At 37.6% G+C, this 12,777-nt stretch overlaps 1 protein-coding gene across 1 annotated transcript; it reads left to right on the forward strand.

Moving 5' to 3' along the window:
* Positions 1 to 7,211: 7,211 nt before the first annotated feature.
* On the forward strand, positions 7,212 to 8,996 carry MC4R (melanocortin 4 receptor). The gene has a single exon (XM_072329034.1). It carries the CDS (start codon positions 7,660 to 7,662, stop codon positions 8,653 to 8,655), a length of 996 nt encoding a protein of 331 aa, XP_072185135.1. The 5' UTR covers positions 7,212 to 7,659; the 3' UTR covers positions 8,656 to 8,996.
* Positions 8,997 to 12,777: the final 3,781 nt, after the last annotated feature.

The following is a 12,777-nucleotide window of genomic DNA, read 5'->3' on the forward strand; positions in this document are numbered from 1 at the left end:
AATGTTTCCACAATAAGAAAAGGATTTCTGCTGGTGAGCTGAACTAAAACACTGTTGGCACTGAATTGCTTGCTTACTTAATAGAAAATATTGGATATTCTCAAATGACGAGTACTGGGAGCATTTGCTCATATTTGACAGTTAAAACCGATTTGTAACATTTCGTCCTTGTTTTCTGTTTCTTAAATTAATCAGAATGTAATTGTATTGTTTCCATGAGTCTAGCACAGAAAACTACCCTTTTCTGGCTTAGAGTGATTTGAATCTCTTTAAAGAAGAAAATAACTAGTGTGAATTTTAATAACCTTACTATCTGTCCTTTTTGTACAGATATTACACTAGTTGATGTGGAAAATAAGCTGATGGCCCTCATAAGAAGCTTGCTATGCTTCATTTAAGATGATTTTTTCATACCGTTACCCACATAGGAAGATGGATATGGGAGCTTTTTATAAATAAAAGACATACGGGACATGGCATTTCTTGCTTTTGCTAATACGTGATAGCCACATAGATAACTGCACCTGGAAAACAGCATTCACTACTTTGGTCATTTCTGTTTAACTCTCAGAGCTCTCAATTACCTTCTAAGTTTTCTACTAACCATTCAGCTTCAGTATTTTTTTTCTTTTCAGTACAAAGGCAGATAAAATATTACTAATATTTTAAGAATTTTGGGTTTAACTTGGAGCTTCTGGGGACTTTCTGGATCATTTCTCAAAAAAAAAAGTAATTTATCTAGATAAAGGACTCTGCCTCTGAGACCTTATAAACTTTTTATTTACTTTAAAGATTAAGTCCTTCAGTAATCAACCTATTTTGTGGACAAAAATAAGCACTTTCTAGCTTGGGCTGATATCTCAGCCATCCTTTTCTGTAACAGAACATAATAAGGTAATTCATGTGTTACTTTTCTAGCACTGATGCCTCATCTGTCTCTTGTCCTTTTCTAGCAGTTTTGGAATATGGAGTTTTGAACCCCACAAAGGCAAGAGCTACAGTATTTAATTTACTGCACTGTTCTCACATACCCATTTATCCTTTACAAGCAAGTCTCCTCTGACAGAAAATTACCAAATTATCACCCTCTGTCACAGGCAGCCATACAATCTACCCCAGTAGTAGTGAGGAAAAGTATTCTTAGTGCATGCTTTCTCATAAATGAAAGGCAAGGGAAGAGAAAGGGAAGGGGAAAAGGTTTAATAAAATTGAACCTTATCAAGGACTAGTTCAGAATAATGACCTATCCCAGATCATTTCTGCTATTCAGAAAAATAATTGGTTAATTCTCCTGAATTTCAAGGAATCTTTTTTTTTGTGTGGGTGATGGAAATAAAAAAGATTTCTACTTTCTAAAGATTAAGGTTCAGAATCAGTATAGTCTTCTAATTTGGACTTTTCTGAATATTATGGATCTTTGAAAGGGTACCAGCAATTGCTGCAGTTGTGGAAAGTGTTCTTATTGCCATATTTTGATGACTGATACAAAGAAATTGAGAAGAAACTAAATCATTGCAGATACACTATAGCACTTTAAAAGGTTAGACATTTTGTTAGGTATTCTGAATAACTTTTCCTCTTTTAGTCCAGCTCTTAGAGAAAACTGTGACAAATACATGTCAGTGAAGATGTGCTTACCTCAGGACAGTGTCAGATTTGCCCTTGCATCTGCTGTTCCCTGCTGTCACAACCGCTGCCTGATTTGCTCACTTGTCATGTGGCTTGGGGCATCTACTTTGCGCCTTGTAGCAGATTATGACTCTAATAATTCTAATTGTTTTTGAAAAAAGTTTAATTCCTAAGGAGGAAAACAGTTTACACATACTCCCTCCTGTACCCGCAGACTGTCCAGAGTTTGTCCGATACCTCTGCTAAAAAAACAACAGTGTGCTTTGATGATATGTCAGAATGGAGGGAGGCCATGAAAGTCCACTATGCAGCTACTCATTTGGAACCTAACTCTTAGCAAAGCTAAAGATACTTTTGGTATTCTTGAGGACTAGCTCTTACTTCCTGTACATGGAATTATATCGAAAAGAACAGGGGAATGCAGAATATGACTACATGATGTGGAACTGAGATAGATACATTTTATATGTACATATTCAGAACATGCAGTAAGAGTTAAAATAATCTGTTTTTCAGTAACTGCATATATGTAACACCACCCTCACTTCCATAAATTAGTCATCTTAACAGTGGGTGCTAGCATTTTGCTCTCTTTGCAAAGGTACAAAAGAAATTATGTCATGGTAACAGCTGTAGCATAGTAATTGTGAACTTGTCATATGCACAAGATGTATAATCACGGTGGTATAAATAGAACAATACAAGGAATTTGGTTTACAAGTAAAGACCGGCATTTTTATGACCATAGAGATTAAATGCAAACCAGCTGGATGAAAACATAGGTCCCATAAATGTAAACCAATGGGAATGTGAATTTACAGTACTGAGTTACTGAATGATTTTTCTTCTGCATCACAAACTATGGTTTCTGTAGAATTAATGTTCTCTTTGATTAGATTTTTCTGGACCTAACCGCATGTTATTTTCACTGCCGCAACCCTCAATGCCAAAGAGTCTTAGTCCCCCAAATGCTGCAAGAAGAAGCCATCCTGGAGTACTGAATGATATACACACTGGAGTCAGGGCCCTGACTGCAGCTGCTGGTATCTTCTTAAATTCCATCAATAAATAGTCTTGATTTACAGAGGTTCTAATCAACTAATTGTTAATCTTTTTACACTTGTCACATCAATCACTTTCTGGTATGAATTTAAGAAGCAGCTGCATTTCTTGTTCACTGTAATATAACAGCACTGCAACCCTCTTAAGAAAATGGGCCGAAATAGAGAACTTAAGCATACTTTGCATATCACATTAACAATAGGTTTTACCCCCATTCTGAGACCTTTTCTGAAAGACTGAACTAACCCAGTGTCATCCAAAACAGCAGGTTTGAGGGTTTTTTGGTTTGGTTTGGTTTTTTTTGCTGCTATGCAGCCTTTAGCTATCACTAAATGATGTTCTGTAATTTTTTCTATCTTGGTTCTCTGTTTCTCATTTGACTATAATGAGATGTAGCATTTTCCAGGCTTTCATGGCCAGACAGCTGAACTGACTAAATAGTTTTTTCTGGGAGCATAAAATGCTACTGCACCTCTCACACTGAAAAACACTGAATATCATTATAGAAGAAAACTGAATGCGATAAACTAAAAAAGAGAAGATAATTGTTAAGTTCATAATTTGAATTTATTTAATGATCTGAAGTGAGAGAAGCAATGACATTGCTGAAAACTGTTCTATTTAGGATGATATAGGAACTGAAGAAGAGCATGTAATTGTTATAAATATTTTGTATTTGTACACAAAGACCATGGAAAAACAGAGAAAGGAAGAGGCAAGATTAGCAGCTCATTTTTTTGGCATAAAACAAACTGAGGAAATGACAATTTCAGGATTATGTGCAGAACTGGATGAAGAACAATGTTTAATTTATACTTAATCCTGCATGCTGGTCCATGGAGAGTTATTTGGAGACAGATACCAACACTAAACAGATTCTAGAGTCTTTTATACAAAGTCTTTCTGATGAGTATGAACAGACAACCACCTGAATGTAAAAGCAAATAAGAGAAAATTGATTCTTTGGGAGAGAACGGTTGGGAGGGAAAAGACTTGGTCAAGGATAGTGACTACTGCACTGACTATATATAAATGATCTCCATGATCACAACAGTAATTGCCTGAAGTTGAAATGAGATCAGATTTAAATATTTAAGTGCTCAAAGCCCCAGAACTCATGGAATTTTAATGCGAATTTTTCCACTCACACATTCACGGCATATTCAAGTAGGTGGAAATGTTTTATGTGCCAGCAGCATATACGTTTCAGTGTTTTTTGGTGGCCAGATAGGCTAAGTTGTTGTTTAAATTTGTACAAACACAAAGAATAATTTATTATGGTCCTTTATATATTATGCTCCCCCCCCCCCTTTTTTTTTCCTGGTTAGTAACATTGCACCCAAACTTCTCAAGTTCTCTGCTGTAGAACTAGTGACCTACACCGTGAATTTTCTTTGCAACAGGTACTTTAGTACATCCAAAACCAGTATTAGTTCTCTGTATTTCTTGTGTTGTAGGATAGCATCTGAAGTTTGTGATAGCCTGTTGTGCATTGATACATACCTTCACACTTGCATCAGTTTCGATGGAAAACAATACTGTTTTGATAACCTACTTGTTTGGATCTCCTTTCTAATGAGTTTCTTACAGTTTCTCCTCTGTTTCTACAGATAGACATTGAAATAGTAAATCTCATCTCTACGCTTGAGCAACATGGACATGGGATTCAAATATTCTCAGACACTGAATGGGAACGTGACTGTGCTAAATCACTCTACCTTTCTTTTTGTTTTCCAGTGGGCCAGTGCGGCCTAATTCTGACTCATCTTTTCTTTCTGTATCTTTATTGGTATATTATGTACTTGATGGCTCCAATGGAGTCTTTCTTCTGAGTTTCAAAAGCAACTGTTATACAATCACTTGACATTTCAAAATGTTGTGAAGAGGAGATGATGGAAACCCTGTCAGGAAGGTTGATGCTGGAGGATAGTTGGAAATGCAACATAGGACAGTAGCAAATTATGTAGGAAGAATTCTTAAAATTGTCATTTTGAAAGACGAGTTAAAATAATATCCTTTACTGCATGGCTCCTCATTATCTTGAAAGGGGAGGCTAGTATCAAATCTTTATTGAAGTTTCATTTCTCCTAAGCACTGGAGCTTGTGTTAATATATCACAATAATTAGTTTATTTTTTTCTTCAGACATTGCAGTTTTCTTATGGTATTAAAAATCTCATTACCTACAGTGCATGCAAGAAATATTTGCTCAACTTTATTTTTTAAAATTGAAGAAGCAGTTTTTGCATATTACCTCTGTTATCCATCATTTAAAAAAATCTTAAATATCTGTATACTTTCAGGCATGACAGAGTAAAGTTCCTTTGTGCTATTTTAGAATTGTATGGTTTTACTTTTGTTAAGTGGGAACCAGAGGCATATATCCATCTTCAACCATATAAATATTTAGACATAGATACATCTTTTCTCATTTAAAGAAGTACTTATATGACACATTCTACCTTCTAGCCAGAGAAGGCAAGTGATTTATCTTTACATTTACTCTCTAGAGATAGCTGGAGATGAAAACAGAGATGATGTGCAGAGAAACGGAAGAGCCAGAAGAGGGAAACAGAACAATGCTTCCTAGAGGCAACTTCTCTCTGCTCTTGCCAGACTCTGCTGCACTGAGTTCACCAAGGTAAGCCAAGGGTAGAAGTCCCCATGCTGTGGGACACATGAGGAGTGATAGAGGAAGAGATGCTGAGCAGCTGCTTCCCTGGTGTGCCTTGCAGTTGACACACTTCTGGCTGCAGGTGCAGAAAAATACACTGTCTGGCGAGACGCCGCTCTATGTATTGTTGTCTCTGCTCTCCCATTGTAGCTATCCCTTTAAGGGTTAGGTATACAAGTCCTATCTAACAGGAGTTACAGATACCAGCCCAGGAACCAGTAGCTAGATAATATATCTTTTTGAGTCCTGGTTTCTATTATGTCTTGGTAGGAAAATAAGTCTTGCCCTATCAGCCGCAAACTATTCTTTCATTGCAAGGGTGTTGCTGGTAAATAATGTTTCCAGACTATAAAGATGAGGTTTCCTCTGCCTCAAGTTATTTTGTTTGTCTCAAGCGTTTTATGCTTCAGCTCTGTGAAGTAATCTATCTGGGAGAGGGCCCACAAACAATTGGCTGAGGCTTTTTTCCTGATACAAATCTTTGTAACCATTGAACCAAATACAAATACGAAAGTAAAACTGTGCTTCATCCTGATGCTGGGATGTTGAGTACAGATAGCTGTGCTTCCACAGGCATGCTGTGTTCTTGTGTCTCTTTAGCTTTCATTTGGAAAATGGCTAATGCATGAAAGATGAAAAAGGTTTGTGAAGAAAACAGACTCCTGCACCAGATACAGACGCTTCCATAGCCTTTCTCTTAGATGACTGGAAATAGTAATTCAAACCACATGACTGCAAAAATTACACTCAAGTGACTCTCACATAGCTTTTGTGACTTTAAAATCCACCTATACTTTAGGCTTCTTTTCATATATTTCATTTTCTGTCTTTAATTGCACTTCTTGAAACACTAAAACAACTTTTGTCTCTGTTTCTTTGTGTTTATCTGACATTCTACTCCTTCTTCTCAAGGGCTTTCCTTGGCAGGCTGCACTCAAGCTGACTTTTAGCTCATGCCAGGTAAACACAAGGACAGACATTTAGATGGATTTTACTAGATTTATTCATGACTTGTTGTCATTACCTGTGTCTGAGCCACATTTTGCACGAGCTACAACCTTATCTCCTTTTGCTTTCCTTCATCTGTTCTAAGTACTGCCTTTTTGTTTGTTTGTTTGTTTGTTTTCCTGTGCAGCATCCTAATTCCTGATGGTGACAAGACTTCACAATTCAACTCTGTTATCTTTTCCTTCATGGAAATAAGATGATGAAGAAGAATATTACCTGCGATGAAATCATTTTCTTTAGGAAGATTTATTGGGCTAATTAAGTCCTTTCCCTATTTTTGGTCATTGGATGGTCTCCGTTCCTTAAAAATCACAAGCAGCTTAGCCAGTATAATGCAGCCTTACACCACTGCATCTTGCATGTGGACAACTGAGGTATAGAAAAGTTAACAATGCATGGGAGTCTGAGAGAGAGAGGCAGAAGGAGATATTTTCTTGCTTCCTAATCTCTTTTCTGTTATGCCGGATACACAAGGCAGAGCAACTTTATGCCACAGAAGAAACAAATCACAGTCTGAAAAATAAAATCCCATCAGTTCAGCTCAGGAAATTCTGTAAGACTGGTAGTACAGTGCTATAAGGTTGCTAATACAAAATCAGTATGAATATATTACTCTGAAAATTAAAGAAGGGAAATAGATCTCTTGTAGCCCCTCTGCTTGCCTGTTGTTACTGGAAGCTTGTGCAGCATCCAAGTCTGCAGCACTGTGTGATGTTTCAGAGAGGCTCAGAATCAGCAGCCCCTCGACTTTCTGCAGCGCTGAGTCCCATTGGCTGAAAGGCAAAGCAGAGGCGGAGAGTGCAGAGTATTTTTCTCCTCCACACACCATAAAGCAGGCAGCCAGCATGCACTGCCTGACAGCGAGACTGGTGCTTGGAGTTTGAAATTAGTTTCTCCTCGGCAGCAGTCACTTGAGCATTTTACATTTACCTCTCTCAATGGAAGGGTTAAAAAGAAAAAAGAGAGAGAGAAAGACCTGCAGCATAATAGTGAACTAAGCAAGAAGTGAACTTAGGGGAGAATCTGATACAAACTTCCATACTGTTGGGACTCAGTGATACAGACCACCGAGATGGATATGATGGTGATCAGAAGCTGCATCTGTGAGAGAGCAAACCAGCATCTCTGAGTTTGAAACCTTATTTTACAAAGTGCTCTGAACTACTGTCTGCCTCACTGCTGCCTTATTTTACTTTTCTTCCCAAACTGAAAAGGAAAAGGAGGATTTCAGAGGAATGCAAGAAGGACAGTTTTAAAACCAGGAAGCTGAAAGGGTTTCTCCATAAGATGAATTTCACCCAGCATCGTGGGACACTCCAACCTCTCCATTTCTGGAACCACAGCAACGGACTGCACAGGGGTGCCAGCGAGCCCAGTGCAAAGGGCCACTCCTCGGGAGGCTGCTATGAACAACTCTTTGTATCCCCTGAAGTGTTTGTGACTCTGGGCATCATCAGCTTGCTGGAGAACGTTTTGGTTATTGTGGCAATAGCCAAGAACAAGAACCTCCATTCGCCCATGTACTTCTTCATCTGTAGCTTGGCAGTGGCTGACATGCTAGTGAGTGTATCTAATGGATCAGAAACTATTGTCATCACGCTGCTAAACAATACAGATACAGACGCACAGAGCTTTACCATAAACATTGACAATGTCATTGACTCAGTGATTTGCAGTTCCCTGCTTGCATCAATTTGCAGTCTCCTCTCAATAGCAGTGGACAGGTATTTTACTATCTTTTATGCCCTCCAGTACCATAATATCATGACGGTCAAGCGCGTAGGTGTCATCATCACATGCATCTGGGCTGCTTGCACTGTCTCAGGCATTTTGTTCATCATTTATTCTGACAGCAGTGTTGTCATCATCTGCCTTATCAGTATGTTCTTCACCATGCTCATTCTCATGGCATCCCTTTATGTTCACATGTTCATGATGGCACGGATGCATATCAAGAAGATAGCAGTTCTTCCAGGGACTGGCCCCATCCGCCAAGGGGCCAATATGAAAGGAGCCATCACTCTCACTATACTGATTGGAGTTTTTGTTGTGTGCTGGGCCCCATTTTTTCTGCACCTCATTTTCTACATCTCCTGCCCCTACAATCCTTACTGTGTGTGCTTCATGTCCCACTTTAATTTCTACCTCATCCTCATCATGTGTAACTCCATCATCGATCCACTTATCTATGCATTTCGGAGTCAGGAGCTCAGGAAAACATTCAAAGAAATTATATGCTGCTGTAGCTTGAGAGGGTTTTGTGATTTGCCTGGCAAATATTAGACTGACAAGGGTAGGTTACTGTGTATTCAGAATACAGCATAGTTTTCTGAGCCATTAGAATCTTTTTTTTCCCATCAGAACTTGGGTAACATGTTTAAGAGCAAACAATTCTTTCTCTCTCCCTTCCCTCTCGTCTTTGTATCCCATTTATGTGTAATTCATATTTCTGTGTAGTGTTCGTGATGTCTACAGTTTGTGATTTATTTGGCTGGGAACAGAAAAAAAGTAGCACTTCATAGCAGTTTGTGAGTAAATAATTGTAATGCTGATTGTGAAATACTAAGAAATACGAGCAGCTGTATGTTCCAACTGCTGACAAAATAAAGAATTTGTCTGAGTTACAGTGCATATTGGTTGACAATGTTCCTTATTCTGCTGATTATAGCTATTCATTATGTTACGTACAACTTAAAATAGAGCTTATGCATATCAATTAGTGGATTAAAGGTTCACTAGAATCAGGAGGCAGATTTTTTGTGAAGATTACTGGAATCAAGGAGTTGTGTTCATTTATTTTATATGCTTTTCCTTCTACTCCAACAGCAGCAATCCTATTCTTTGTTACAGCTATTGCCTACAACAACAAGATTTTTTTCAAATACTTGCTAGCCAGGCAATTGAAAGCTTGTTTTATTTTGGTTTTCAATATGATGATTGCTGTGTGTCTGAAAGTATCTTTTCACAAAATTGAAATTGAATTTGAAATTGAAATTGAACGTTCCCTGGAGCATCAGTTAGCACTGGATATATTTAATAGACTGGAATCCAGATAGGCTGTCACCCTCCGTTCACTCATGAAGAAGGTGCAGTACTAATACTGATAGTGCTGGCACCTGTGTAAAGCTTTGCAGTGAGGTTCAGCCGATGATAATGAAGAAGGGTTATCAGCCTTAACATTCAGTCCTTATTCTGATATTCTGTGATGAACAGGGACTCTGTTTTTCAGAAGAAAATACAGCTTTCCTAGAAACAAGCTGCTCTTTGTTCTGAAGCGTTATTAGATGAGATCCACTGCCTGGATCATTACAGAGGAATGAAAGCAGGTATCAACTTGTGGCCACCTCAGGCACCACTGTGGACCATGCAATCTTGTCTGGGCAAGAAAGCTGACAGTCTGATAAGTGTCTAGATCTATGCTTTGTATCTGGCAGTCCTGTGTGTTAGTGCTGCTTGAGGACAGTTCACCTTTTCAGACATCTAATTTAGATGTTTAATAAGCAGGTCCCTGACTTAAGCACCTTGAAAATGTTTAAAATGCAGATAGAGGTACACAAAAGCCCATGAAGACATCCTTTAACACCTTGACAACAACAGCTTCTATGTAAAAACATAGGAAAATCAACTTATTTATTCTTGGTAAGTATAAAAATAGAGCAGTAACTGGAAAAAACCTGGAAAGTTTTGACGTGAAAAGTAAAACTTTAATGTAAAGAATAATTTACATTTAAGCCTGAATGTTTTATTCTACCAAGTTAAACAGTGAATTAGTGAGATGAAAGTTGTGCTTCCTATTTCATTAGGTTAACCCAAGACATTAAAGGCAGATGTTATGGCAACAGAGGTTGAACTTTCCAAACAATATTCCATTGCGTTTAGTTGATGTCTGACAGAATGGTGTCTGACACAGAAGTGCATATAAATCAAAGGGGTGAAACTGAATTTCTCCATAAGGAAAAAATTGCACCCGTTGACATTCATTGGTGCTTACTGAACATTTATGGAGACCAAATGGTGAATGTGACAGTGAAGAGAAGGGTGGTGCATTTCAGCAGTGGAATCAGCGATATAAAAGTGACATGAAAGACAAGCCACATTTTAGATGGCCATGCACATCTGTCACACCACAAAATGAAGAGTGCCTCAACCAGCTCATCTACCCAGACTGGCTGATGGTGGTGACTGTGTTGAAAAATCGCATTTTGAAGCTGAGAATTTGCTCTATCAAATAGTGTTACTGTGCTCTTTGTAACTATTGTAGTTTCCATTTGGAGTGACCTACACACATTAAGACTACTTTTGTGTGTGTGTGTGTGTGTATGTGTGTGTAAACTATAAACTTTTCAGTAAAACATCTCAACCTGGTTCTCCCCGTTAGGGAATAAAATATGCCAAAGTAGGAGGATTAATGCTCAGTGAGGGGGAACATGTGAATGTATTAAAATTAATAGGCAGTCCAGAAATCTTCTTGAATCCTCTTGGACTTTATTAAAAGCACTTCCTTCTCTCGGAAGACACGATGCTGGCTATGCAGAAATGGTCTGGCAACAACACAAGAAATTCTGCTGCCTATCTGAAAAAGCTCCCTTGATCTTTGTTCTGCCTTATGCTCTTTAACTATTTTGGGGCAGTAAATTATGGTAGCAGGTGCCAGAGATTTGTTTTGTAGTCCATGGATGCATACACAGGCTAGCAGAAGGTGGAACAAGAGAAAGATGTTACTTCAGGTGCTCAAAAAATTACCTTGAAAGTAACTCTTTCTCTCCTTTGGCTATACAGAATCAGAATCACAGAATCACAGAATTACGAGGATCACAGAAATACGAGGACTTGATACCTAATTTAAACAAATAAGAATGCTGAAGAGGCTATGCTTCTGTAAATTATTTCCTGAACTCTCAGTTGATTCTTAAAAATAACAATCTTACTTCTGCTTTCAATCCAAAGAGGAGAGAATTAACTTTTTTTTCTTTTTTTTTTCTTTTTTTTTTTTAATTTTAATGGCTGTTGGGGGTTTTCATCAGTGGTTTTCTTGTAGTGTCCAAAACCTTCTGCAACTCTTTTTCATTTATCTGGACTAAGATTAGTCAAGAGAACGTTGACCGCTTGAATATCTAAATCTCATTTAGAATTATATGTTTAAGAACTAGCTTATTGCAGAATTTTATCAACTTTGAGACTGCTTGACATCTCTTCTGTCTTTATTTTATAAAGCTAAATTTATATACCTGCTTTTTAATGGGCTTTAATTTAATTAAAGACTTTTTCAGTTCATGGTATTATCTCTAGAGTGTAGTTTATTGAAATTGCTGGCAAACCTGCTATATAAATAATTTTTGTATTCCCAGACAGTTTTTTCCTTCTAAATATTTGCATCAGTTTCTGTTTGCCTATAGATCTGGCACTTTCCATCATGGAGTCACAGAAATTAGTGTTGCAAAAAGTAAATACATTAATCTGGTTTGCTGGAGAGTGATGAAAGTGGAGAATTATTTTCCACACTCAATTTTCTGGAGCTTTGTCTTTCTGTTACAAAATATTCTAAGAAAATTAATTTTCTTTCTTTAAATATCTGGGACTCTAATCCTGTCAGCACTTCACAGTTTAACTATGTTGGGTAACCATGACACATTCCTCTGTGGCAAAGAAAAGGTTCTGTCTCCACTTTACAGGTGTAAATACTTAGATTTCCACTTCTTCTGATGAAGGGACTAATGTATTTTCTTAGCCTCCCAGAAATCAGTCTATTGTTGAGCTGGAGACTGACGGTTGTATTCTTTATCCTTACCCAAGAAGTGTCTGTAACATAACACAAAACTTTGAGTATAGAAGTGAATGACTTTCAATAAGAGGGACGACATTTCTTTATCTTTGAAGTAGCTTTTCAACAGAGCAAATAACTTCAAAACACACCTAAGAAACTGCAGTTGTCTCAGGATTTTGAATGGTGCCCTGATATCTCTTTTGCAATTGAACCATGCTGTCAGCTGGAAGTATGGAGAAATGCAATTATGAGCTCATGAGTTACTAAATGTTCAGTAACACCAACCTCTGCAATCACAACCTTAATAAACATGTACTGTGCTTGTTATTCATGTAATTCTATAATAGCTGTATTGTTGTTAAAGCTAATCCAATTCTCTAACATGTTTATCTGGGAGTCCTTCTTTCTCAAGCTGAAATTCTGGTAAATAAGGATTTTGGACCTGATTTAGTCGATAATACACCATATTGCTTACTGCAATCTCAATCCCACCAGAAGGAACTCTCAGAAAATGTACCTTTAGGGATGAAATCTTAATTGTTGGTCCAGAAATTACCTCAGATTTTAAATTTATATTCCAATACCTGAAATCACACCTTAAGTATTCTAAGGCTTTCTCTTTAGATGAAATGCTTCTCTTG

The sequence above is a fragment of the Excalfactoria chinensis genome, chromosome 2 (genome assembly GCF_039878825.1).
Source record: "Excalfactoria chinensis isolate bCotChi1 chromosome 2, bCotChi1.hap2, whole genome shotgun sequence".
NCBI classification, from domain to species: Eukaryota; Metazoa; Chordata; class Aves; order Galliformes; family Phasianidae; genus Excalfactoria; species Excalfactoria chinensis.

Coding starts and splice junctions, on each gene's coding strand:
- MC4R (XM_072329034.1), top strand. CDS start 7,660: ATGAATTTCACCCAGCATCGTGGGACACTCCAACCTCTCCATTTCTGG.